This window comes from Dasypus novemcinctus, chromosome 11, assembly GCF_030445035.2.
Source record: "Dasypus novemcinctus isolate mDasNov1 chromosome 11, mDasNov1.1.hap2, whole genome shotgun sequence".
Classification (NCBI taxonomy): domain Eukaryota; kingdom Metazoa; phylum Chordata; class Mammalia; order Cingulata; family Dasypodidae; genus Dasypus; species Dasypus novemcinctus.
This window is the reverse complement of record NC_080683.1, coordinates 8,870,504-8,894,950: the sequence shown is the minus strand read 5'-3', so window position 1 is coordinate 8,894,950 and position 24,447 is coordinate 8,870,504. Positions and strand designations below refer to the sequence as shown.

The following is a 24,447-nucleotide window of genomic DNA, read 5'->3' as shown; positions in this document are numbered from 1 at the left end:
GGAAATGATTTAAAATAGAAGTTTGCCCCCATTTCTTTCCTCTCTCCAAACCTCTTTGCTTTTCCTCCTCTGGCCCTGAGTTGACCCTCCTAACAACTCTGGGGTACCACCTATCCCAGCCAGTCACTCCATGCCTTGCTCTAGCCCCGATCCCTTTGACCGGCATTCTCCTGTCTCTTCCCTGTCCTCCCCTCTTCCTTCTCCCCTTAACCTTAGCCTTTGGAAGCCCACGGCTCAGTTTGCTCTATGCCATTGGACATTTAAATCCTTTAAGTGCTCAGTCTCAGTTTTCACATCTGAAAAAAAAAGGCGGGGAATAATAATCTCTACTGTACAGGATTGCTTTGTGGAGTGAATGAAATAAGAAAGCGCAAGACCAGCACCACCTAACCGCGTTCCCTCCCTTTCTCCTCCTCCCCTTCCGGTCCCTGCCCGACTGTGCATCGCGGGGCTTCTTCCCATTGAACGTTAGGACGGAAACCCAATCACAGTGCAGGCTTGCTGGTTGTTCCGCCTTCCGTGCCGAAACGAACCAATCACATCGTCCAGAGTGTGGCGGAGTACCGCCTCAGGACTGCTCTCGTAGTGAAGGTTGCACTTTCCTCGGTCTTGGCGCCCCAGTCGGTGTTCTCCCCGCGCCCTGGTTTCCCCGCCTGTGGAGGAGCGCGCCTTCCTTTTCCTTGTCCCAACCCACCAAATCCTGTCATCGAAAGGGTTGAACAGCATCACCGGAAGTGTGTGCTGCAGCAGCGGGTCCCCACTGCAGCGACGCCGGAAGTAGCGATTGCTAGGGAAGGATTCCCCGGGTTCCGCCATGGCGGCGATTCCCCCCGACTCCTGGCAGCCGCCCAACGTTTACTTGGAGACCAGGTGAGGGAAGACGGGCGTGGGCGTTTGGGCCTGGGCTGGCGGAGGCGACGTGGAGCCCGGGCCTCGCCCGGGCCCTCTGTGCCTGGAGCGCTCCCTGGGGACGCCGGCCTCCACGTGGAGGAGGTCCGTACCGTCTCGCGCCTGGATCTCGGGGACAGTTGGCAGATAATCCTCCTCTCCACTTCATTCATTCATCTTCCATCCATCCATCCATCCATGCATCCATCCATCCATCCATCCATCCATCCATGCATCCATCCATGCTCCTCTCCATTCATTCATTACCCATCCATCCATTGAACAAACATGTATTGAATCCACAGACAGGCACAGCCCTGTCCTTAGGAGCTCGTAGTATAGTGAACGAGACAGGTCAACAGTTAGGTGACAAGTGCTACAGTTGAATAAGCTAATTACTGTGAGAACACAGGCAGAAGCACATTTTCCCCGCGATCAGAGAAGTGATATGGTAATATAATTAAGGAACAACCAGCTAGTGCAATGACCATGATATATGCCATCAGTTTAATCCTCGTGTCAACCAAAACGATGGGGGTAATAGTACACCTTCCCTCCCATTTTAGCAGGAGGCAGTATCAAAATTTACAGAGAAATGGCTTGACCAAAGCCACACAATTCTAGGATGTGGACCTCGTTTAGAGCAAGGTCTGCCTGCCTTGCATGCTAGTTTCTATAGTCCCACACATTCTTTTGCCTCTTTGGAAAAAATTCAAAGTGGTCTTTCGAAAGTAAGGCGAGAGATCCTGTTCAAAAACCTTAAGTGACTTCTTGCTGCTACAGTATAAAGTTCAAACTTCTTAATCTGTTAATCAAGGTGATCTTTTTCCTCATCTGGCCCTTGCCTACTTCTCTGGCTACACCTTCTACCGTTCCCGTCGGGCAGCCAGGGTCCAGTCCTGGTTTCTCCGTCTGTCAACCTTCTCTCTTTCCCCATGCTGCTTTGCGTCAGCGTGCAGAGTTCTCTGTATTTGCTCATGCTGCTCTTGCTCCCTGGACATCTTCTGTCCCACCTTCTCATATGGCAAAATCCTACTTCTTCAGGCCCCAACTTGAAAGTAATTTCTGAACTCCACTGTTAACATTTTTAAAAATTACGAAGTAAGTAAAATTTTAATTCGAAGCAGTGTAGAAATGTATAAAGTAAGAAATGAAAGCCTCCCTCTCCCTGTGTAGTGTAAACCACTATTAATAGTTTGTTGGATGGTCTTTCAGATCTTTTTCTGTGTACACATATAAACATCTCTCTCTTGTGTTTTATTTTTTAACAAAAATGGAATCGTATTATTTTCCTATTATTTGCTTTCCTTTCACGCAATAATAGAGGATGGATATTTTATATTTTAGTATTTCCTCAAAGAACATTTAAATTGCAAATAATATTGGAATGAATATCCTTGCATATACTCTATCTTTAAGCATTTTTATAAGTTTTTCCATAGGATATATACTTAGAAGTTGGAATTGCTTAGTCAGAGGGTTTGTACATTTCAAAATCGTACAGGTACTAATCTATTTCATTCCAAAAAGTTATTCCTGTATTTAAAAAATATTCACCAGAATGTAAGTTCCAGGAGGGCAAAAGCTCCCTGAAGTAGTCCCTTATACAGAGTAACTTTTTTCCCCTCTTGTTTGCATGTTTGTTTTTGCTTGTCTGCTTGTTGTCTGTGCTAGTTGTCTGCTCGTTTTTCTTTAGGAGGCACTGTGAACTGAACCTGGGACCTCCTATGTGGGAGGCAGGCCTCAACTGCTTGAGCCTCATCCGCTCCCCCAGAGTAACTTTTATTCTGTGTTGAATGTTAGTAGTCTGAAGGATGGAGTGCAGACAGAAAAGCTGTTAGAAAACTGTCTTCTGGCACATTCCACATACATTTATAGAGTGCTTACAATGTGCAAAGCCCCTTATTAGGCACTGGGTATCCAGGCTATGCAGTTGGCTCAGTCCCCACATTCTTAAATGAGTGATACAGTAACTCTCTTACTTCTTTCCTATTCTTAGCAATACTGGAAAAACAAAACAAAACAAAAATGCTGTTCATGTTGGGTAGGTGCAAAGGTTTGAAGAAATCAGATTTTGCCTTTTTGCTTCTCCTGAATACATTCAAACTATGCCTTTTTTCCCCATTAACATTTTAACAATAAGTAATACATTTTCATGATTCAGAATACCTAAGTTTAAAAAAGACATCCACTGAAAATTTTCTTGTTATCCCTGTCTCTGATCTACCCTGTTCCCACTCCCACCCAGAAACTTAGGCATGCTAAATACATAGGAACTCCTGATGTGTATTTTTTTTTATTTATTGAAGTAACATGTACCACTCAAAATTTCCCATTTTAGTCACTTTCAAGTATACAGTTCAGTTGTATCAGTTAAATTCACAATATAGTACTACCATTATCAATATCCATTACCTAACTTTTTCTTCACCTCAAGCAGAAACTCTGAACCCCTCTTCACCTGTACCCCCAGCCCCTGGTAAACTATAATTTACTATCTGTCTCTAGAAATTTGCTTCTTTTAGGTATTCCATATAAGCAAGATCATATAATATCTGTCATTTTGTGTCTGGCTTGTTTCACTCAACGTGATGTCTTGAAGGCTCTTCCGTGTTGCACATGCATCAGAACGTCATTCCTTTTTACAGCTGAGTACTATTTAAATGTTCTTCCTTTTAAAAAAATTTTGCATGTTAAGTGTACTTTTTTTCCCCCTCGTAATTTAGGAGTTGGTTATATTGGTTCCAAGTGACTGTTGACTTACTTTTATATGTAAGGTATTACAATTTTGAGTTGTCCTCAGCTGTTTGCTTAAAAGGAATACCAGAAGAGCCCTTTCTGTTTTACTCAGAGGAGATAATGTGTGTTCATGTTACTTGCATAGGTTGTTCTCCTTTGCTGAGCATGAAATCTGGTGGTTATCACAATTTCATGACTTACAGCTTGAAAGTGAAGCACCCTATAGCAGTCCCATAGTAGTCCTGTCTCTGTGACCTTGTTCTTGGCTGGAGCTCTGTTGTCTTCCCCCCTGCAGCATGGGGATCATCGTTTTGGAGCTGTACTGGAAGCATGCTCCGAAGACCTGTAAGAACTTTGCTGAGTTGGCTCGTCGAGGTTACTACAATGGCACCAAATTCCACAGGATCATCAAAGACTTCATGATCCAGGGGGGCGACCCGACAGGGACAGGTACAGCTACACCAACAGTAGTTTGCGAAGCCTCACTCTCTCTTCATTGGGTGTTCACATACCAGTGCTGGGTTGGTTGTTGATTCTGGTGACTGCTCCCCCTGGCACACACCCTCCTCCAAACATACACTGCGTGGGGGGGGGGGGCTTACCCAGAAACCGTTCCTGACCCTTGGGCTTGATAGAGTTGCTTGCAACTTCCAGGTGTTGTTCACTGAGAGGAATTACTAATGTTTGCCGAAGCTGTAGTGCTGCACAGAGTAGACCGATCAATCAGAAGGAAAGACATACGTCATTTTCATTGCTTTGGGAAAAAGAAAATATTGGGCTCTTTCATTGTTTCATTCATTTGATATAAACCGAGTGTTTGCACTATGTTAGACACTTTTCCAAACTCTAGAGATATAGCTGTGAACAAAAAGCAAATTCCTCCTCTGAATAAAGCAGGAAAAGTATGTGGGGATGCAGTTGTAGTAGGGTGGTCAGGGAAAGCCTCTCCAAAAGGATGTAATGGGAGCAGAGGTCTGAGTGATGTGAGGGAAATGAACATTTTGACACTGGGGGAAGAGCATTCTGGGTGGAGGGAAGAGCAAGCCCAGAAGCCCTGAGGCAGGAACTTTGTACAGGATCATGTTGGACCTTGTAGGGCATGGTAGAGACTGGGTTTTAGTCCGAGTAAGGTGGGAGGGAGGCTTTGGAGAGTTTGAGCAAGAGTGATGTGATCTGACTTATGCTTTAAGATCACTCTGGCTTCTGTTTGGAGAATACGTACAGAGGCAAGAACGAGAACAGGATAGCAGTCAAGAGGCTGCTGCAGGCATCCAGTCTGGAAATACGTGGTTGGACTAGGTCGGTAGTAGAGGTGATGTAGCAGTTTGATATGGTTATGAATTCCAAAAATAGATATTGGATTATGTTTGTAATCTGGTCTGTACCTGGGCGTGACTGAGTTATGATTAGGGTTTTGATTGGGTCATGTCATTAGGGTGTTGAGTCCCCACCCCTTGGTGGGTGGAGACTCACAGATAAAAGGCATGGCAGAGGACAGAGTTGAGGGTTTCTTATGTTGGAGTTTTGATGTTGGAGTTTGATGCTGAAGTCTTGAGCTGGAGCCCCAGGAAGTCTGCACACAGAGCAAACAGAAGCAAGCCCCAGGAAAAGAGGACCTGAGCCAGGAGAAGAACACGGAGGAATAGAGATGGCTCCTTAGACATGGTAGAAACCCCAGGGAGAGAGACAGAGTCGTTCGCCTTCTAGTCTACAGCTGACCTTGTGGAGGAAAGGGAGGAGCTGAATCCAGAGGAACCCAGGAAGCCTGATCCCTTATAGACATTGGCAACCATCTTGCTCCAACACGTGAAAGTAACTTATGCTTTATGACCTGGTAACTGTCAGGTCCTACCCCAAATAAATACCCTTTATAAAAACCAACCACTTTCTGGTATTTTGCATCCGTACCCCTTTGGCTGACTAATACAGGTGATGAGAAGTGACGAGATTCAGGTTAGGTTTTGAAGGCAGAGCCCATGGGATCTGCTGACAGATTGGACATGGGGGGGGTCAGAGAAGAATGACTCCAGGGGTTTTGGCCTTAGCCAGTGGGTGAATTACTAAAATGGGGAATACTGAAGGAAGAGCTGGTTTGGAGAGGAAAGATCAAGAATTTGGTTTTGGACACTTTCTATTTGAAATATTTATTAGCTATTGGACACATTACATTTGCAATCCTTATTAGGTATTCAAGTAGAGATGTTGAATAAGTAGTTAGCTGTATGAGTGTGGAGTTTGAGGAAAGTCTGGGGTGGAGATAGGAGTTTGGGAGTAGTCTTATTTGCATGGGATTTATTAGTGAAACTGGTGAATGCTGACACCTGTTTTAATTAGATCCCTTGTTCCTCCTAGTTTGCTTTTTATATCTGCTAATCGCTGCTCTGTTCCCTTTTGACAAGCTTAGTTCTTTTTGTAGCAGAATCTTTTCAGTCTTATTTTTCTTTGTCATTCTCATCGTCTCTTTATTCATCCTTTATGGCTTTATGCCAGGGGCATTAAATTTTTTTGATATATGTGAGCACATTTCAAAATATAGAGTATACAGGAAAGTAGAAGGAAGAAGAGAAAAAATCACTCAAGCCTTTCTCCTAAGGAATCCTAACTACTAGTACCGCCACCTTTCAGAATAACCAAGGTCACCTTTTATGGCCATCTTTCTTGACAGCTTATTTGGATGTCTAGGTAGAAGGATGGGTGGATGCATAACTAGGGGAAATAATTTCAAAAGGACGGAGTTTTTAAAGTAAAAAGTATCCTATTTAATTTTGCATATATTTAACTGAAAAAACTGTGAAGCAATTAGTACTACTTTTCTACCCATTCCTAGCCTCCCTCTCAGTTTTTGCTTTTAGTTTTATTTTTACCTTGTCTGGGGTTTCTGACGTTTATCTTCCATTCTACACCGTAATTCCCTCAGCGGTAGTGTAGCTCCCACATTTTGGTGGATTCCATACTCACTGCTGGGCTTTTCTGTTCCCGAGTGCTGGAGGGCAGGATTTCTTGCTGAGTGGTTTTCCTTGAAAGTGCTGGAGGATATTATATTTTTGAACTTGTTTCATGAATGAGTATTTCTGCCTGTTGCTTTTGTACTTGAAAAACAATACTGAAATTGTAAATAAGTGGTAATAGATGGAGTTGATGGTGGCACATAATGTAATATTTTTGTAGCAAAAGCAAAGAAAGTACTATAGCAATGCTTAAGGTAAAAAAATATATATATATAGGGTTTTGTTTTATGAAGTATGAATATGATTAAGCATTTTTTTCCTTCATTTTCTTCATTAACAAGGAGACCTCGATCATGTCATTTAACCAACTTGTGCTCATCTGTGTATCTTTCTGCACATTGGAGGAATAATTGAGTTTGTTTTTAAGATTAGGTGTGATTAAAATGCCTGGACAGAATTTTTTGGAGTAATGCTTCCATGTCTAGCTAAGCTGACTTTTGTCTGATTTTTTTAAATTTGAAAAAAAGTTTACTTTAAAAGAAAAAGAAAAAGAAAAACAACGCTGAGTGTCCTATTCTTGGACTACATTTTTCTCTCTAATTTTTTTAGAGCATTCTGCTCCATTGCCTTCTGGTTTCAAGTATGGCTTTGAAGAATACTGAAGCCAGATTACTCCTTCCTTTAGTTCAGGGAAAACTTTTTGTCTTATATTACTGAATATTTTCTCTGTTACACTTCTTGGGTTTTCTATTTCAGGAAATCAGTTATTATTTGTTTCATCACCTTTGCCTTCCATATCTATTACATTCCTTTTGCTTGTGTGAAATATCGATCTTTTTCCTTTTTCCCGTGTCCTCTGAAATAATCTCAGACCTTTACTCTGGGCCTTATTCAATTTCCAGTCGTGTCTATTCTGTTCTTTATTGCTCTGATTCATGTACTAGCTCTGAAATATGTCAGTTTGTTTCCTTAGCACTGCAGTCTTTTTGCCTTTTTCTGGTTGATTTATTATCTTGTCTTTAAGCTCTTGTTTTATTGGATCATTTTTTCTAGTGAGTTCATCTGTATGGCCACGGGAAGGCACTTGTCAAGTCATATTTTCTCCCACTCTGAGTTTCTGAGGTGTTTTTTCCTTCCTTCCCTCCTTTCTGTCTGTCCTTCCTCTTGTTGTAGTGTGTTTGCTTAGTTCCTAGTGTCGTTTCTTTCCACCTTGCCCCTGCTTAATCTCAGCACTATGTCCCCCCTTTTCCTGGCTCAGATGCCGTGAGGTGGCTCCTCCAGGGCGCTCTCCCCACCTGTCTGGGACCAGTGTTTGAAGGAGAACTTGCGCTCAGCTCGTGGAGTGAGCCCCTTCGGGGAGAGCTAGCCTCTGTTCTGTCTTCTAAGCCTCCCCCGCCAGCCAGGGGTGCCCTCCACGCCATCCTGGGCTCTGGGTACTCCCCCAGTTTGGCCTGGTGCTCTGGAAGGCCAGCCGCGTAGCCTGCCCTGCCGCTCCCCAGCGCCTGCCAGCGCTGCGGAGATGCACGTGTCTACTCTCAAGGGCTTGTCCTTCACTTTCTCAAGGTTGCCCACACACTCCCTCCGTAGGCTTCCCAAAACGGGAATTCTGAGAATTCTCAGGGAGAGGCTCCCTCTTTCCCAATGACCACTTTGAGGGAATACAGGCAGAATCTTCTATTTCTTTCCTTGGCTGACTCTTTTCAGAATTTTTGCAATGTGTTTGTTTCCTTTTTCTTATTTGGTTGATGCTGGTGCGTTTTCAACTTTTTAAATTTTAATTTTTTGCATGTTCACTTTGGCAGGTATTGAGGGAGGCAGAGTCTTATTCTTTATCTGCAAGCGTCCTGTTGGCACTTCAGTGTCCGTCTTTCCTCTTGTCTTCCTTTTCCTCTCGTTGTTAGGAATTGAGAGCGTTCATGGTGCTGTAGGAGAATGGACATGATTCCAGTGTGAGCTGTTCATGTCAGAACTTCCCTGTTTTTCTGTAGTCAGTTCACAGTCCTTCCTCGTGTCCCATTTCCATGGTGTAATTTCAATGAGGTTGAATCACTCTGAAGGTCTCCAGATAATTGCATCCAGCCTCGAGAACAATGAGTAATTATGCTGAGCCTGCTGGCAGATGTGTGATGGAAGGCAAACAGGAATTAGGCTCTCTGGGGTCACTAGTTCGTGTCTGCTAGCTGATTTGAGAGCACGTTTTTTGCTAAGATCTCAGATGGACAGCATACAGCATCCTGGGCTCTCTGGCCAATGGGTGTACCATTTCTGTCCCCAGCAGTCCCTCAGTCTGGCAGTAGCCAGAGCACTGGAACCATTCTTTCCATGGTCTTTCTCTGATATGTCTTTGCCAGATCTTAGTTCAAATGCCCTTTGACTTCCTGCCTCATGGTAAACCATTTCTCCTCCTTTACATCTCCCTTCTCACGACAATAATGCTGCACTCTCCTGGCCTTTTCCTTAGCTCTCTGAATGTCTTTATCTCTTTCTGCTGACTTCTTTTCCTCTGCTCCCTGAAAGACATGGCTATCCTGCAGGCTCCTCCTTGAGCTCTTCCTGCTCTGCACTGCGCCTCACGGTGCCCACCAGCTGCTGTGACTGCAGTGATTAATGCTAGGCTGATTATTCTACGCATCACACTCACTCTGATTTCATACATACCTCCTCTTGGTAGCCGCAGGAACACCTGAAATGTAACGGGTTGAGCAGCAAGCTCCTTGTTAGTTTTGTTCATCTGGTGAATAACTGCTAAGAGACTCTGGGGATCTTCTGCTCTTCTAAGGCCTGGGAGGCGTTCCTGAGCGTCAGAAGCTGAGGCTTTTCTTTTCCTTGCAGTTCCCAGTCCTGCCAGGAAGACCAGGTAGTCGTTATAAGAAACAACTAGAAAGAAAGAAAAAATATGCAAACATATGGTGGTATGGTATGGATTTTGTATGTAAATTAAAGTGAGTCATAATAATAAGGGAAAAAATACAGTGGAGTGGAATTAGAGTGGGAGGAAGGCATGTTTTGAGCTGGAGCTTGAAGGAAATGTAGACTTTTAACTGTCGAGAGGTGGAGGGAAGGGTGATTTAGGTGTAGGCGGGAGAAGGAGCAGCGAGCAGAGGCGGAGCAGCAGCGGCCTGCTGGGTGTGGAGGACCCCTCGGCCGCCTGTCCACACCCAGGACTAGCGCATCTGCAGGTGCGACTTCTAAGGCCCCTCCGAAAGTCACGAGTCTCTGAACGGCACGTTTAGGCGATGGTAAAGGAGCAGTGTGCAGCAGAGTGCACAGAATAGTAAGAGGAAAGCTGGTGGGGAAAGACGGAGCCACCAGTTAGTGCACACACGCAGCCAGAGGAGCTCAGATACAGCCTAGAGCTGCTCAGGGGCCATTTTGGACTTGAAAAATAATAATAATAGTCTTCAAAAAACATATATATGTAGGTGTTAGGAAATGTAATCCAGCTGTGGTATATGGCAAGGCAGTACCTGGGGTAGGGATGAGGAGCAGGGGTAGGATGCCCCTTGTGCTTGGGTTTGAGTCTTGGCTAGACATGAACTTATTAGATAAAGACAAGCTGCTTCACCTGTAAATGAGCAGTGTGATCATACGCTCCTCATGGGGTAGTTGTGAGTAGTAAATGAGCTGATGCTTGTAAAATGCTTAGCACAGACTTGACACAAAGTAAGAGGTCAAAAAAGTATTTGTGGGGAAACGGACTTTGGCCCAGTGGTTAGGGCGTCCGTCTACCACATGGGAGGTCCGCGGTTCAAGCCCCGGGCCTCCTTGACCCGTGTGGAGCTGGCCCATGCGCAGTGCTGATGCGCGCAAGGAGTGCCGTGCCACACAGGGGTGTCCCCCGCGTAGGGGAGCCCCACGCGCAAGGAGTGCACCCATAAGGAGAGCCGCCCAGCGCGAAGGAGGGAGCAGCCTGCCGAGGAATGGTGCTGCCCACACTTCCCGTGCCGCTGACGACAACAGAAGCGGACAAAGAAACAAGACGCAGCAAAAAGACACAGAAAACAGACAACCGGGGGAGGGGAGGGGAATTAAATAAATAAAAATAAATCTTTAAAAAAAAAAAAAAGTATTTGTGGTTATTCTCTATTGTGATTACGAGTTCACGTAACAAATATTCATTGCACTTGCTGTAGACCAGGCATTGTGTTAAGTGCTTGCAAGACAACGGTGAGTAAGTGGAGCTCTCATTCTAGTGGGAGAGACAGACGCTGAATAAATAGGTACATAATACACTATCAGGTCATGACAAATGCTGTTAAAAGAAAAGTAGTGTAGGGCATACAGCAGGGGTTCTCAGCCTTGGCACTGTCAGCATTTTGGGCTGGAGAATTCTTTGCTGTGGGGCTGTCTGGTGCATTGCAGGTTTAGCAGCATCCATGGGCTCTACCCACTGGGTGCCAGTGGCATTCCCAGTTGGACAACCAAAAATGTCTCCAACTTTACAGAGTGTCCCCAGGGGACAAAATCACTTCTGGTTGGAAGCACTGGGATGGAGAGGGAGGGAGGTACTGTTTTGGCAGTGTGATTAGGGAAGGCCTCTCTGATAAGGGGGCACTTGAACAGAGCTCTGAATAGAGTGAAGTAGTGTGCCATGAGATTAACACCAGAGAGAGGGAACAGCAAAGACCTTAGACCAGAATCTAAGGAACCAGCACGGAGGCCAGCATGGTGGACAGATGAGTGAGGGAAGGATGGCAGAAGCTGATGTTGGAGAGTAGCAGGACATAAAATCATAAGGAGTCCTGTAAACTGTGGTGAGGGACTTTGGCTTTTATCCTAATTATAATGAAATGTCGCTGAAGGACTTAGAGTCGGGAGCACCATGATCAGACTTGCTTTAAAAGGATTGCCCTGGCTGCCATGTAGAGAAGAGTCTGGTGGGGAAGAGGGAGGCAAGGGCAGGACGTCTGGTCGAAAGCTTCTGTTGTTAAAGCTAGAGGTTGTGGTTACTTGGTCTAGGGTGATAACAGGTATGTTAGCCCTGGTCCTCTGGGGAGCAGATAAGCAAGAGACAGAAGATAGAAGATATTTGCAGATAGAAGTCCAGGAGATTTATTGGGATAACATCTGTGAACGGTAAGGGGGGAAGGGAGCAGGTGCCAGAAGGGATGGGCTTCGGGCAGCAGTGCAGGTCTAATACCTGTGGAAGCAGAGGAGAACGCAGAGAAGGGGCCAGCCGAGGGGAATGAGCTGCCGGGAGGTGGGAGGAACCAGGAGGACTTACTGTCACAGCAGCCAGGTGAAGACACATTGAAGAAGGGTGACATCCCTGTCAGATGCTGCTTGTGGGTGAAGGAAAGCGAAGGCTGAGAATTGACCGTTGGATCTAGTGACAAGTAAGGCACTGGGGACCTTGATGAGAGCGGTTTCCATAGAATGGTTGGGGGCAAAAGTCTAGATATAGAGCATTCAAGAAAAATGGGGGGAGAAAGGCAGGAAAAACCAAGTGCAGGCAGCTTTTCCGAGCAGTTTTGCTTGTTGCCTTCCGTTGCTGCTGCTGCTCCTGCCGTCGCCTCTGCTTGGAAAGGAGGAGGATGGGGAAAGCGCTGTGGGTGAAGCGCAAAGGAATATGTTCCTTGTTGGCAGGAAAGCTACAGCTCTCCCAGAAGCTCTGTACTCAGCAGGCTTCAGCTCATGTCAGTAAGTCAGGACTGGGTCACGTGGCCACCCCTGGCTGCAAAAGGGGCTGGTCAGTACCTGCCTGCTTGTCACTGTGGTTGAGGCGGGCAGTGGAGAAGGGAGCTGGAGTGCTCAGGGGACAGCCAGCCTATGGTGTCTGGGAGAGCCTCCTTTTAGGGCCCTGGCCCACCTGTGGCTGCTTTGAGGCTGGCAGTTAATCTGTGGTCCCATTCGTTGTGACATGAGAGGGGTGGAGACAAGTGGCACCAAAGTGGGTGGTCTTTGTGTGAGAGCCCACTCTGCATGTCCCAGACAACTCTCCAGTTCATCCTGAAGTGTCTTTCCAGCCGGTAAGCAAGAGGCAAAGGTTTTAGAGAAAAGATTAAAACACAAATAGAGGGAAGTGGACTTGGCCCAATGGATAGGGCATTCACCTACCACATGGGAGGTCCAAGTTTCAAAACCCGGGCCTCCTTGACCCGGTGGAACTGGCCCATGCACAGTCCTGATGCGTGCAAGGAGTGCCGTGCCACGCAGGGGTGTCCCCCGCGTAGGGGAGCCCCACGCGCAAGGAGTGTGCCCCATAAGGAGAGCCGCCTAGCGTGAAAGAAAGTGCAGCCTGCCCAGGAATGGTGCTGTGCACACGGAGAGCTGACAAAACAAGATGATGCAACAAAAAGAAACACAGATTCCCGGTGCCACTGATAAGGATAGAAGCAGTCACAGAAGAACACACAGCAAGTGGACACAGAGAGCAGACAACTAGGGGCGGGGAAGGGGAGAGAAATAAATAAAAAACAAATCTTCAAAAAAAAAAACAAAGACAGAAAGCCTGAAGAACAAGATTAAGGAATTTCAGCTGCTTTAAAACAAAACTCCTTAGCATCAGAAGACCCTATTAAAAGAATTAAAAGTCAATTGGGAGAAGATATTTGCAAAAGCATCAACGTCAAAGGGTTAGCAGTATCCAGAATGTGCATGTAAATATGAAAATTTCAAGTACTAGAAAAGTGGCCTCAGCAGAGGGATGCGAAATAGCCAGGAAACATGAAATTATGCACAACTTCACAGAAACCACTGCAAGAGATCTGACATCTCTGAGACTGGCAAATACTAGAAAGTCTGACAAAGGACCTGGAGCAGTTTAAGAATAAGAACGAGAGTACCTGGGTGTTTCAACCTCTTTGGCAAGACATTTGGAAAAATCTGGTAATAATGAAATGAGTGACAAAGCCTGACCCCACATTTCCACCATTAGGTTTATTTCCTCCTAGAGCCCTTGCATATGTTTGAGGAGACAGTATAAGAAAGGTTATTACAGTGTGACTTCTAATAGCAAAACATTGTGAAGACCCTAAGTATCCATCAATAAGACATAATGTTACACAGTGTAGTGAGTACAGCAGAGAGCTGCAGAGAACAGAATGAGCGACTCTCACAAACAATGACGAACCAAGAAGCTAATTGCAGAAGAATACAGAAAGTACGATACCATTTATATAAACTTAAAAACTTGCAAAACAACAATACATATTTTTAGGAACGTAGACATATGTAGTAAAAAAGAAAGTGCCTGGTAATGACAAACTCTGTGTCAGAGTAGTGGTTCCTCAGAGGGAGAAGTGATTATTTTTGCTCCCTCTTCGAGAACGGAGGGTGGGAAGAATCCAGTGGAGGCTCATGCATGGGGTTTCAACTGGACTTGCGGTACTTTATTTCTCAAGGGAGGTCGCAGTCGTTTCTCATATTATTCTTTGTATCTTTTGCACGTCTGAAATACTATATACATTGCATAAATGTTTTCAAGAAAGGGCAGAAGAGAAAAAGCCTTGAGAGTACAGAGCTTAGAAAACAGGTCTGTGCCTGGCGCCGGTGTTCCCCCTAGACCAGGCACCCAGCAAGTTCAGTGTTCCAAGCTTACACGTGATTGGCTTACACCTGATCACGGACATCCAGGAAACGTGCGTTGCCCCAGCGCATCTTTAATCATTGCTTGTCCTCCGACCGCTTCTTCCTCTTCCACATGCCCACAGGAACGTTTTGCTTGGAATTGTCTGACATGTTGCTGCAACCCCTACTGGGTCGAGTTGGATTTTATAAAGGTGAAACATATTATATGAGTAAATGGTGCTATAGAGGACCAATCTCGTCACTGGTAGGGGGCTTGGCTTCCATGCTCTTTCTCTTCCTCTCCTGGTTGCCCCAAAATCCAGACTCTAGCTGTGGCTCTTGACCAGCCTGTCCTTGAATCCTCTTCTTATTTGTGGTGACGTTTATATGACCGTTTTCAGTTTCTAGAGGGCAGCGGCCGTGAGGCTTCGTCCCAGCAGCCCTCACACTTGCCAGGCGCAGCCTGCATGCAGGCAGTGCCCTCCTGAACCCAGTGCCCTCAGCTTGCTCTCCCAAACCCGGGACGCAGGGCTTCACCTCAGGTTGGCCCCTGATGGACCCCACAGCCCTGCCCTCTCTTGTCTTCAGCCCAGCACTGCCAGGACCACCCCTCACCCCTGCCCCGGGGCACCGCGTGACTGTGCTGGCTGCAGAAGGGCAGAGCACAGCTGGGGTTGCCAAGGCCCAGGGAACATACTGCTTACGTAATTGCCCTGTTTGATAGTATACCTGCAGGTTGGAATTTTTGGAGTGAATTTGTACCTTGTTTGATACAGTTAATTTTTCCAGGAGCACAGGGGCCAGGGCCAGGTGGAAGGTCTCCCCTAGTGCGTTAGATTCACCCCCATTCCTTCTTGCCTGAGAACAGCATTTTCTTCCTGCAGCGGGGGCTTTGTGTAGCACCGTGGCAGGCGCCCTGATAGTGGAGCATCCTAATCTAGAGCCGAGGACGCTCACCATGGAAACACCTTAGCAGTGCCCAGGGGCCTCTGGGAGGGCAGCGCGTGCGGCTGAGCTGCACTGCTCGGTGACGTGGCAGGCTCTGGAAGGAGGTGAGCTCCCTGGGTAAGCTGATAATGCCTGCGTTTTCTTTGCTGCAGGCTCTTTTGTCTTGGGTTGTCAACTTGGAGAAAACCATGTAGTTCAACAAGGCATCCAGTGCATTAAATGATTGATTAATATTAAATGATTGATTAATAGGAAAATTACCTCCTACTGTGACACTTTTTATCCTGTGGGAAACCCATATTTAGCTAATACTATTCTGCTCTTAAGAACAAAAGCCACCTGTACCTTCAGGACTCAGCCCAGCACCACGCTGCTGTGAACATGGTGTCAGTGGCCTCAGCAGTCACGTTGCAGGCAAATCATTCCCATTCTCGAGTTGCCTTGTTTTCTCCTCACTGTGTACTACCTCTCATCGCACTTGCCTCTGCCTACCAGAATATTAGTCCTTTCTGCCACGTTGCTACTTACCGCTGTCCCCATTTCTCCTAAAGATCGCTTTGACTTAAACAGATTTTCTATCATCTGCATTAAGGATGGCAAATGGGTTTGAACTCTTGAGACATCTCTGATGGATTAACACTGGCTGCCTGGAGTTCTGGGTTAATCAGGACTCAGATGGGAGGAATGCTGATGGAGTAGCAATGTGCTTGGGGACCCTTGTCTAAAATGTTCTTTTAAAATGTTAAAAATCAAGGAGTGGATGTGGCTCATGCAGTTGAGTGCCCGCCTTCCACATGGGAGTCCTGGGTTCCGTTTCTGGTGCTTCCTGAAAAAAGAGAAAAACAAACAGCAAGCGAAACAACCAACAAACTCAGGGGAGCCGATATGGCTCAGTCGTTGAGTGCTGGCTTCTTATAGGAAGTCCTGGGTTCAATCCCTGGCCCTCAGTACCTAAAAAGAAAAAAAATCAAGAAACCTCTTAACACATCAAACTATCAATGGAAGTTATCTGTAGATGACTAGATTACAGGGAAATTTTTTTTTTAAGATTTATTTATTTATTTAATTCCCCTCCCCTCCCCCGGTTGTCTGTTTTCTGTGTCTTTTTGCTGCGTCTTGTTTCTTTGTCCGCTTCTGTTGTCGTCAGCGGCACGGGAAGTGTGGGCGGCGCCATTCCTGGGCAGGCTGCACTTTCTTTCGCGCTGGGCGGCTCTCCTTATGGGGTGCACTCCTTGCGCGTGGGGCTCCCCTATGCGGGGGACACCCCTGCATGGCAGGGCACTCCTTGCACGCATCAGCGCTGCGCATGGCCAGCTCCACACGGGCCAAGGAGGCCCGGGGTTTGAACTGCGGACCTCCCATGAGACGGACGCCCTAACCACTGGGCCAAGTCCGTTTCCCATTCAGGGAATTTTAAGTTCTTTTAATAAACTATGTCTTGTACATTTTTGACAGTGAACATGTATTACTTTAATAATCAAGGGAAAAAAACACTCTGAATGGTATTTTGAAAGAAATGTCTTAACTGAATGAAGCCAGTGATTTGAACGTGCTGTGCCAGTGCTTGATTCTGCTGCCAGGCTGTGTTGTTGCAATACACCCAACAAGGGGCTAGGCTTGCTCTCTACCTTTGCCTTTCCTGTACCCTGACAAATCCTTCGACCGTGGGCCCACGTTCTCCCTGCCAGGTAGAATGGGGGGACTGACTAGCTGATGCATTTCTTGTCTTCTGATCGGGTAGGTCGAGGTGGTGCATCCATCTATGGCAAGCAGTTTGAAGATGAACTTCATCCAGACTTGAAGTTCACAGGTAAATACAGTCTGGCTGGACTGGTCGGACAGGGGAGTGGGTTCTATAAGGGCAGCCTGTTGGCTGTGGTTTGAAGGGGGATGCCTGGCGCCGTGGCAGGGTGCCCGGAAGCTGCCCCAGCGCGGCGGGGTTAGAGATGGCACCGCCTCTCGCAGTGGCCTGAGCCATTTGGAGGGCTGGCCTGAGTGTTCTAGACTCTACCTGCTTGTTGAATGTGACTGTTAAAAACCAGCATATCAAAACCTTCCCTGGAGAAACAGGAGGCCTTCCTGGGTTTTTCAGCGGAATGGGGAAAATACTCCAGCAGTTAGCCAGGATTGTCAGGGATCGGGGACGAGGAAGCCGAGGCCCCATGGTCGAGCAGTGATGGTCTGTGTGGGGAGGGCGGAGAACCTGCCCTGCAGGGAAGGCTGCGGGTCCGGGTGGTTGATGACAGCGGCAAGAACAATGGCGAGGTGTCCTTTCACTCCCTGGGATGGTGGGGCTGCTGCAGGCTGGAGCCATGGGGTTACTCGTATGTCTCCTCTCTTACTTCTTCTCACCAGGGGCTGGAATCCTCGCAATGGCTAACGCGGGCCCAGACACCAACGGCAGCCAGTTCTTTGTGACCCTGGCCCCCACCCAGTGGCTTGATGGCAAACACACCATTTTTGGCCGGGTGTGCCAGGGCATAGGAATGGTGAATCGAGTGGGAATGGTAGAAACAAATTCCCAGGACCGCCCTGTGGACGATGTGAAGATCATCAAGGCCTACCCTTCTGGGTAGACTTGCTGCCCTCTTGGCCAGATCTTTGGGTCCTCTGAGACGGCCCCATGAACCAGCTTCTGGATGACCTAGAACGGCACGGAACGCTAAATGTCATTCTGGCCTTGCAAATCACGGAGCTGAGGAAACCTGGGTTCTTGGGTGAGTTAGAGATCGAAGTGTATTTCAACAGAATGCTGCTTCTCTCTTCTCCCAGTGCCTCCACTGACAGCGTTTGCAGAAAGGCCCACACACGTCATGCATAAGTCACCACTCCCTCAGAGGACCCCTACTACTCCTCCTCGTGCACGTCTACTCCGACCCACTTGGAACAAAATGAAGCAGGATCTGTCTCTGTGGTGTCTAACCAAACTCCTTCCTGGGGAGACTTAGATTCTGGCCTGCACTGCAGTCTTTGGTGGCTGGCAGCCTCAATTCAAAACCAAGTAGTGTCTGTCAGCCTTCCTCACTGTGCACACCCTCTTTCAGTCTCCTACATTTGTTCTTTTCCAGGGAAAGTGTGCATCTCTCTCTCTCTCTCTCTCTCTTCCCTCTCAAAACCAGAGCATCAACGCTGCTGTTTCTGACACTTAGACCTCCCACGCAAAGCCACATTGAATTTTTGCCAAATGAAACGCATCCAACAATCAAGTTTCTAAGAAGGTGTCAAGTGGGGAATGATAATGTGTAATAATCGAGAAATGAATTTATTAAAAGACCAAAGCAATGACCGTTTTTCCCCCAGGAAGGAGTGAAAGTCTGTCATGAGCACAAAGACATACTGAATTCTCTTTAAAAAGCAGTATTCTCACAAAGAAAGGTACCACTAAAGTTTTTTTAACCTAAGATTTAAAGAAACTAGATAAGAGATTTTTTTATGCCAAGTTAAAAAAAAAGTCTTGCTGTTTTGTTTGAGGAAGGGTAGGGATAAGAGGAACGAGGTTAATACATATGTAATACATAGAAACTTCCAAAATAAAGGCCGCGATGGTTGAAATTGCTGTTGTGGTTGGGCTGGTCTGATTTGAAATGTCAGATGAGGCTCTAACGGTCACGTTCATCTCTGAACCATCTGAGGTAGGGTTGCAGTGCGCATGTCTTCAAGATTTCACATAATTTTCGGTTTGTTGGTCTCCAGTGGGCTCTCCCCATTCTAGAACAGTTCTAACTTTAAAAAGGCAAAACCAAAGAAAGCAGTGAGGTGAACTGGCGTATCTGAGTAAGGGGGGTTTCGTGAGGACTGAGCCAGGTGGGCATGCTGAGAGGCCAAGGGTCCATGGCCTTGCGGGAGGGCTACTACCTCAGGCTGGCCCTTATGTGCCCAGAGGAATCGTGGGTTCAGTTGTTCGCCCCATAAACTGATAACTCCTGGAAGGCGGGCCTGTGGCTTTAATGTTCCCCATCATTCGGTAAGTTTTGGAAATGGTGATTTACTTTATGGAGTGGTTAGACAAGGTTCTATTCCCCAAGCCTCCACCCTCCTGTCTCTTCCCCCAACAACAAAAACAAAACCAGCAAACTACTGGACTCACTTTGTAACCTCACAAAGGTGGTCTTGGTGTGCCAGATACTGCTCTAGACTCTGGGAGGTCTGATTTTCCCTGGGTAAGGCATCCTGAAAACCCCACTGTCACTCAGGTTGTGGGAGTGAGGCCATGTATCAGCACTACCTTGAGGGAAACGGACTTGGCCCAGTGGTTAGGGCGTCCGTCTACCACATGGGAGGTCCGCGGTTCAAACCCCGGGCCTCCTTGACCCGTGTGGAGCTGGCCCATGCGCAGTGCTGATGCGCGCAAGGAGTGTCGCGCCACACAGGGGTGTCCCCCGCATAGGGGAGCCCCATGCGCAAGGAGTGTACCCCATAAGGAGAGCCGCCCAACGTGAAAGAAAGTGCAGCCTGCCCAGGAATGGCGCCGTCCACACTTCCTGTGCCGCTGACGACAACAGAAGCGGACAAAGAAACAAGACGCAGCAAATAGACACAGAGAACAGATAAGGGCGGGGGGGGGGGGGCGCGCGGGAATTAAATAAATAAATCTTTAAAAAAAAACAAAAAACACTACCTTGAAAAGCAAAGCAAGGTGCTGTCCGCACTTGGCAAGAGAGCAGAAGAAGCACAGTCCTCGTTTCTGGAAAGGTCCACCAAATGCCTTTTGAAGTGATCATCCATACAGTGCCCATGCCAGGGACTTCAGAGAGTGAAAACTTGAATTTTTCACAATTTCTAGTGATCCTACCAGGTATCCAGAGATGTGGAAATTCCTGTTTCAGTAGAAGGGGAGCACTTTTAAAAGGGACCTTAATTAATCTTTTTGCTGTTCTGACTGTCCACCCCCTTTCAGGATAAGTACAGTTAGGACAAGTTTCAGGAAAGTGGTGTGTGCTAGTGCACAGATAGCTCATTTCAGTCACACCACCAAAAAATTAAGGCGAGGGTAGCATATGAGAAGACAAGGATGAGCTTATGACTTAGAACAGGGGCTCTTAACCTGTTTTGTTCCACGGACCCCTTTGCCAGTCAGGTAAAAACCACTGACCCCTTACTAAGGTCACACTGTCCTGTGTAGTATTTAATAAATATATCACACCCGTACCAACATGTCCCCACAGGAATAATGTTTGTTTGGAATTTCGATTCAAGCTCTTGGACTCCTGGTTAAGAACCCCTGACAGAAGTGGAGCTTAGTGGGGACAGGTGTGGTGCTTTGGGAGCTAATCAAGGGACAGGAGAGCTTCAGCTCTGGTGGGAAGGGAAGATTAGATTTTCGGGAGAAGGCTTGAAATTGGGAGTAGAGAAGCCAGTGTAAGAGGCCTTCAAAGAAGACTGGGGTGGACGAGGTGTCTGACACCTGGCTTTTAAACAGTACAGCCCCTGAGTGCCCTAGCCCAGGCCCTCCACGGTAACAGCCCCCCCCTCCTGCACAGGGATCACTGGGGATCTTGTTTAAGTGCCGGTTCTGACTCAGCATCTGCCCAGAGATTTCTGCATTTCTTTTGCAGACCACATTTTTTTTCCCTTAATTTTTTTTCTTTTTTTTTTTTTTTAGATCACACAAAACATTACATTAAAAAACATGAGGTTCCCATATACCCCACTCCCCACCCCCGCTCCTCCTACATCAACATCCCGTTTCATCATTGTGGCACATTCACTGCATTTGGTGAGTGCATTTTGGAGCACTGCTGCACAGCACGGATTATGGTTTACATTGTTCCCACTCTCCCCCAGTCCATCCAGGGGGCTGTGGCAGGAGAAACAAGGTGCTGCATCTGTCCCTGCAATGCAGACCACATTCTGAGCAGCCAAGTCCTAGAGGTCATGTTCATCCGAGAGGAAAGTAGGGAGGGGGGGTTTTCTAAGAGCAGGCGGCAGTCGGGATCTGCCTTCTAAACCAGTGCTCTCTACCTCATCTCGGTGGTCTTGGGAGAGGGAAGAGATGTGAAGCACAGGTGCCCTTCCATTCCCACTGAGGTGCACTGTGGCTGTTAGACTGCGGGGTGTGGCACCAGCGTCCCCAGGTGCGCACCGGGGTGGGGAAGCACAGTCAGTCATCGCAGAAAATGCAGGAGAAATGTCTTCAGCAACTCTGTCATTGAAGGAAAAGGGCTCTGGACCCAGACTGGCAGGGTTCAGATCCCACTCCACTTACCAGCGGTGAGAACCTGAACACGCTTCCTAAATTTCTCTGTGCCTTAGTTTCCTCAACAATAAAATGGGGATGGCGGTCCTAATCTCATAGGGCTGTTTTGAAGATTAAGAGCTAGGACAGACGCTGGCATTTAGGAAGTACTCAGTGCCAGCTATTGTCTTTCCTAGTGGCTTTTGAAGCCACCACCTACCTCTCCGGTCTCCTGGTCCCCAACGTATCAGCGGCCTGTCCCCACTGCAGTCAAGACTAAGCTTAGAGAGGGAGGTCGTTGCTGAGTGAATCAGATACAGATCTGTTCTCCATCAGGAAAAGACCAAGGTCCGTTTGCAGAAAGCGCTGGACCCCAAGTCTCCCAGCCCAGGCTTTAGCTGGCAGGGCAGCAAACCCTTTCTCCAAACCGTTTCGCAAGTCCTCAGCTTGATTATTTTTGTTTTATGTCCCCAGAATATATCAAAATAGCTTTCCCTTCACAAGGGAAACGATTCCTGTGTCCAGATCCTCAGGCCAATCTGAGCTATCACTGTGCCCCTTCTGGCACCTCATTCCCTGCAATAGGTGGGGGAGGAAGCAATGAAAAGTGCATTTGTTTGTGGTAGAATTTACTGCTTACAAAGCACTTTATAGCCTCAGAGTCCTGTTGCCTGTGGAGCGGATTACTCACTATTCTTTAGGTAAATACCAGGATTGGGGATCTCTCAGCCACATTCTTTTACAGACAGAAGCTAAGTGCAGGGGAAGAAAATACGCTAGGGTCTCAGTGTGAGGTTGGCCTGGTCTGGCTCAGGAAGTGGGGCTCCTTGAACGTCCCCTCTTTGTTCTTCCAAATAGGCACCTCATAGTCCCTAACGGCACCTGAAACCACGGGGGCCAGTGTGGGCAAGCTCTGTGGGCCGAGGGAAGAGAGGCCTTTTTGTGACCTTGGGAAGATCACTTTACTCTGAAACTCACACGTCCTCGTTCATCAAGTGAAGATCTGAACTTGGCCCCTGGTAGCTCTAAGATTCTGAATCTAGGTCATTCTGAAAAGGTTCCTTTCAGCTTCCGTTTCCAGTTAGCATGCTACTTTGGAAATTGGCCACTAGAGGCCACTCTGAATTAGGTTTAGCCTTGCAGCCTCTTCAGGAGGCAGAAGCCTGCCAGTGCCCTCCACGATTTTACCAAGCCACATCTGCTGCCCCTTGGATGTAGAAAACCAGCAACTGCTCAGACCACGAGAGGCCAGAGCCGAGATGCCAGCTTGGCACTAGATGGGCCTGAATGCTCTTTCTTTTGGCACAGGCCAATCAGCTGTCCTTCCAAGTGGTAAAGTTGGATGAGCCCTTGTGACTGGCCCAGGTCTGTGACTGCCTTACAAAGAGTCAGTTCCTTCTTGGCCGCTTTATATTCCACTTTACGGTTGAACTTATTATTCAACAAATAATTATAGACCCCTCTTATACACTCAACACGAAATCTAGTTTTTACATTACTGTTTTTTTAAAAAAGATTTATTTATTTATTTAATTCCCCCCCTCCCCCGGTTGTCTGTTCTCTGTGTCTGTTTGCTGCGTCTTGTTTCTTTGTCCGCTTCTGTTGTCGTCAGCGGCACGGGAAGTGTGGGCGGCGCCATTCCTGGGCAGGCGGCACTTTCTTTCCCGCTGGACGGCTCTCCTTAAGGGGCGCACTCCTTGCGCGTGGGGCTCCCCTACCCGGGGGACACCCCTGCGTGGCAGGGCACTCCTTGTGCGCATCAGCACTGCGCATGGGCCAGCTCCACACGGGTCAAGGAGGCCCAGGGTTTGAACCGCGGACCTCCCATGTGGTAGACGGACGCCCTAACCACTGGGCCAAGTCCACTTCCCTTAAATTACAGTTAACTGCCCAGCAAATAATTTCATAGAATCAGAGAGCTTTTTTTTTTTGATTGCCCAGGACCTCGTATATGGGAAGCAGGTGCTCAAATCACTGAGCTACACCTGCTCCCTGTGGAATCTTCTTGTACATCTCTTTTTATCTTAATCCCCTAACCCATTCCTCTAAGGTTGGCATTATTATATCCTTTTCTAGATGAACAAACTGAGGACCAAAGAAAGGCAAGTAGCACAGAGCCTTGTACACAGTGAATGAAGGAATGAAATGATGGACCCAGGGTTGCACAGCTAGTAAAAGGCAGGGCTAGGATTTGAACTTGGGGACTTCTGATTCCAAGATCAGCCCTTTTCCTGTTGTCCCACCTTTGACATGCAGAGCAAGAAGATGAGGCACAGAAAAGGAGAGTCATCTACCCCCAAGGGACACCAAGAAGCTGGCAGCAAAGCAGGGGCTAGAACCTGACTCCGGCCCCGCAGGCAGGCATGCCCGACCTGGCTGCTCCCATCCCAGGGCGCCCCCAGCCTCAGCTCTTCCCCAGCTCCTTCCAAGCAGAGCCTGAGCCCGGCCTGCCAGGCCCGCGGGAGGGAGAAGGAAGGGGGGCGCACAAAGGCCCCTCAGCGGGGTGTTTATTGGATGGTAGCTGGGTTAGGCGCCCCACTCGGCTAATCTCAGAAATCACTTTCCTCTGAGGCCCTGGCGGCGCCCGCCATTTAGAGCTGCTGTCCCGTGGACCTGTGAGGAAGCTCAGAAAGCTCCCGTGCAGAAGCAGGGGAGGGGGAGAAGGAATCTGCTTCCCCGTCACACTGAGGGGGAGAAAGGCCACTTCACACTCGCTGTGTGAAAGCCCCCGAAGGAGGAGGAATCCAAGGTTCACAATCGCCTTTTTGGTAACATTCAGCACTAAAAGAAAATGTTCCCTTTGTGACTCTCTTTGAAAGCATTTGTGATGCTGTTGAAGATAAAAGACGCAAGGGACTCATATTTGGGGAACTTTAGATGCCAAGTGCTATACACACATTATTTCATCTCATCCTCTCTGCAGACCTTGGACGAGGCGTGGAAGCAGCGTGGAAGCAGCGCAGTGGCTATGCTGTAGGTGAAGAAACAGCCTCAGTAACTGGCCCCAGGGCATTGGACCTGGGGCCTTGGCGGGGCTGAGCTCCAAGCAGGGGCCTCCTCCCCCCATCACGCTCTGACTGCACCCAGGGAGGGTTTGCTTACAGCTCAAAAAATAGGGAAACCGGTTTTTAAGCTGGGACTGGCCACTCTGAACTTGGTAACTTCCTTCTCTCAGGCTCAGTTTTTCCATCTGTAGAATTGAGGGACCCACACTCGGGTTCCTAAAACCCCTTTGGTTGT

General features: G+C 47.6%; 1 protein-coding gene across 1 annotated transcript; it reads left to right on the top strand.

Annotated features, from left to right (window-relative positions):
- The first annotated feature begins 559 nt into the window (after nucleotides 1-559).
- PPIL1 (peptidylprolyl isomerase like 1) lies at nucleotides 560-18,588 on the top strand. The gene is made up of 4 exons (XM_004466848.3): nucleotides 560-870; nucleotides 3,923-4,077; nucleotides 16,774-16,842; nucleotides 17,388-18,588. The coding sequence occupies exons 1-4, from the start codon at nucleotides 815-817 to the stop codon at nucleotides 17,606-17,608; spliced, it is 501 nt and encodes a 166-aa protein (XP_004466905.1). The 5' UTR covers nucleotides 560-814; the 3' UTR covers nucleotides 17,609-18,588.
- The last annotated feature ends 5,859 nt before the right edge of the window (nucleotides 18,589-24,447 follow it).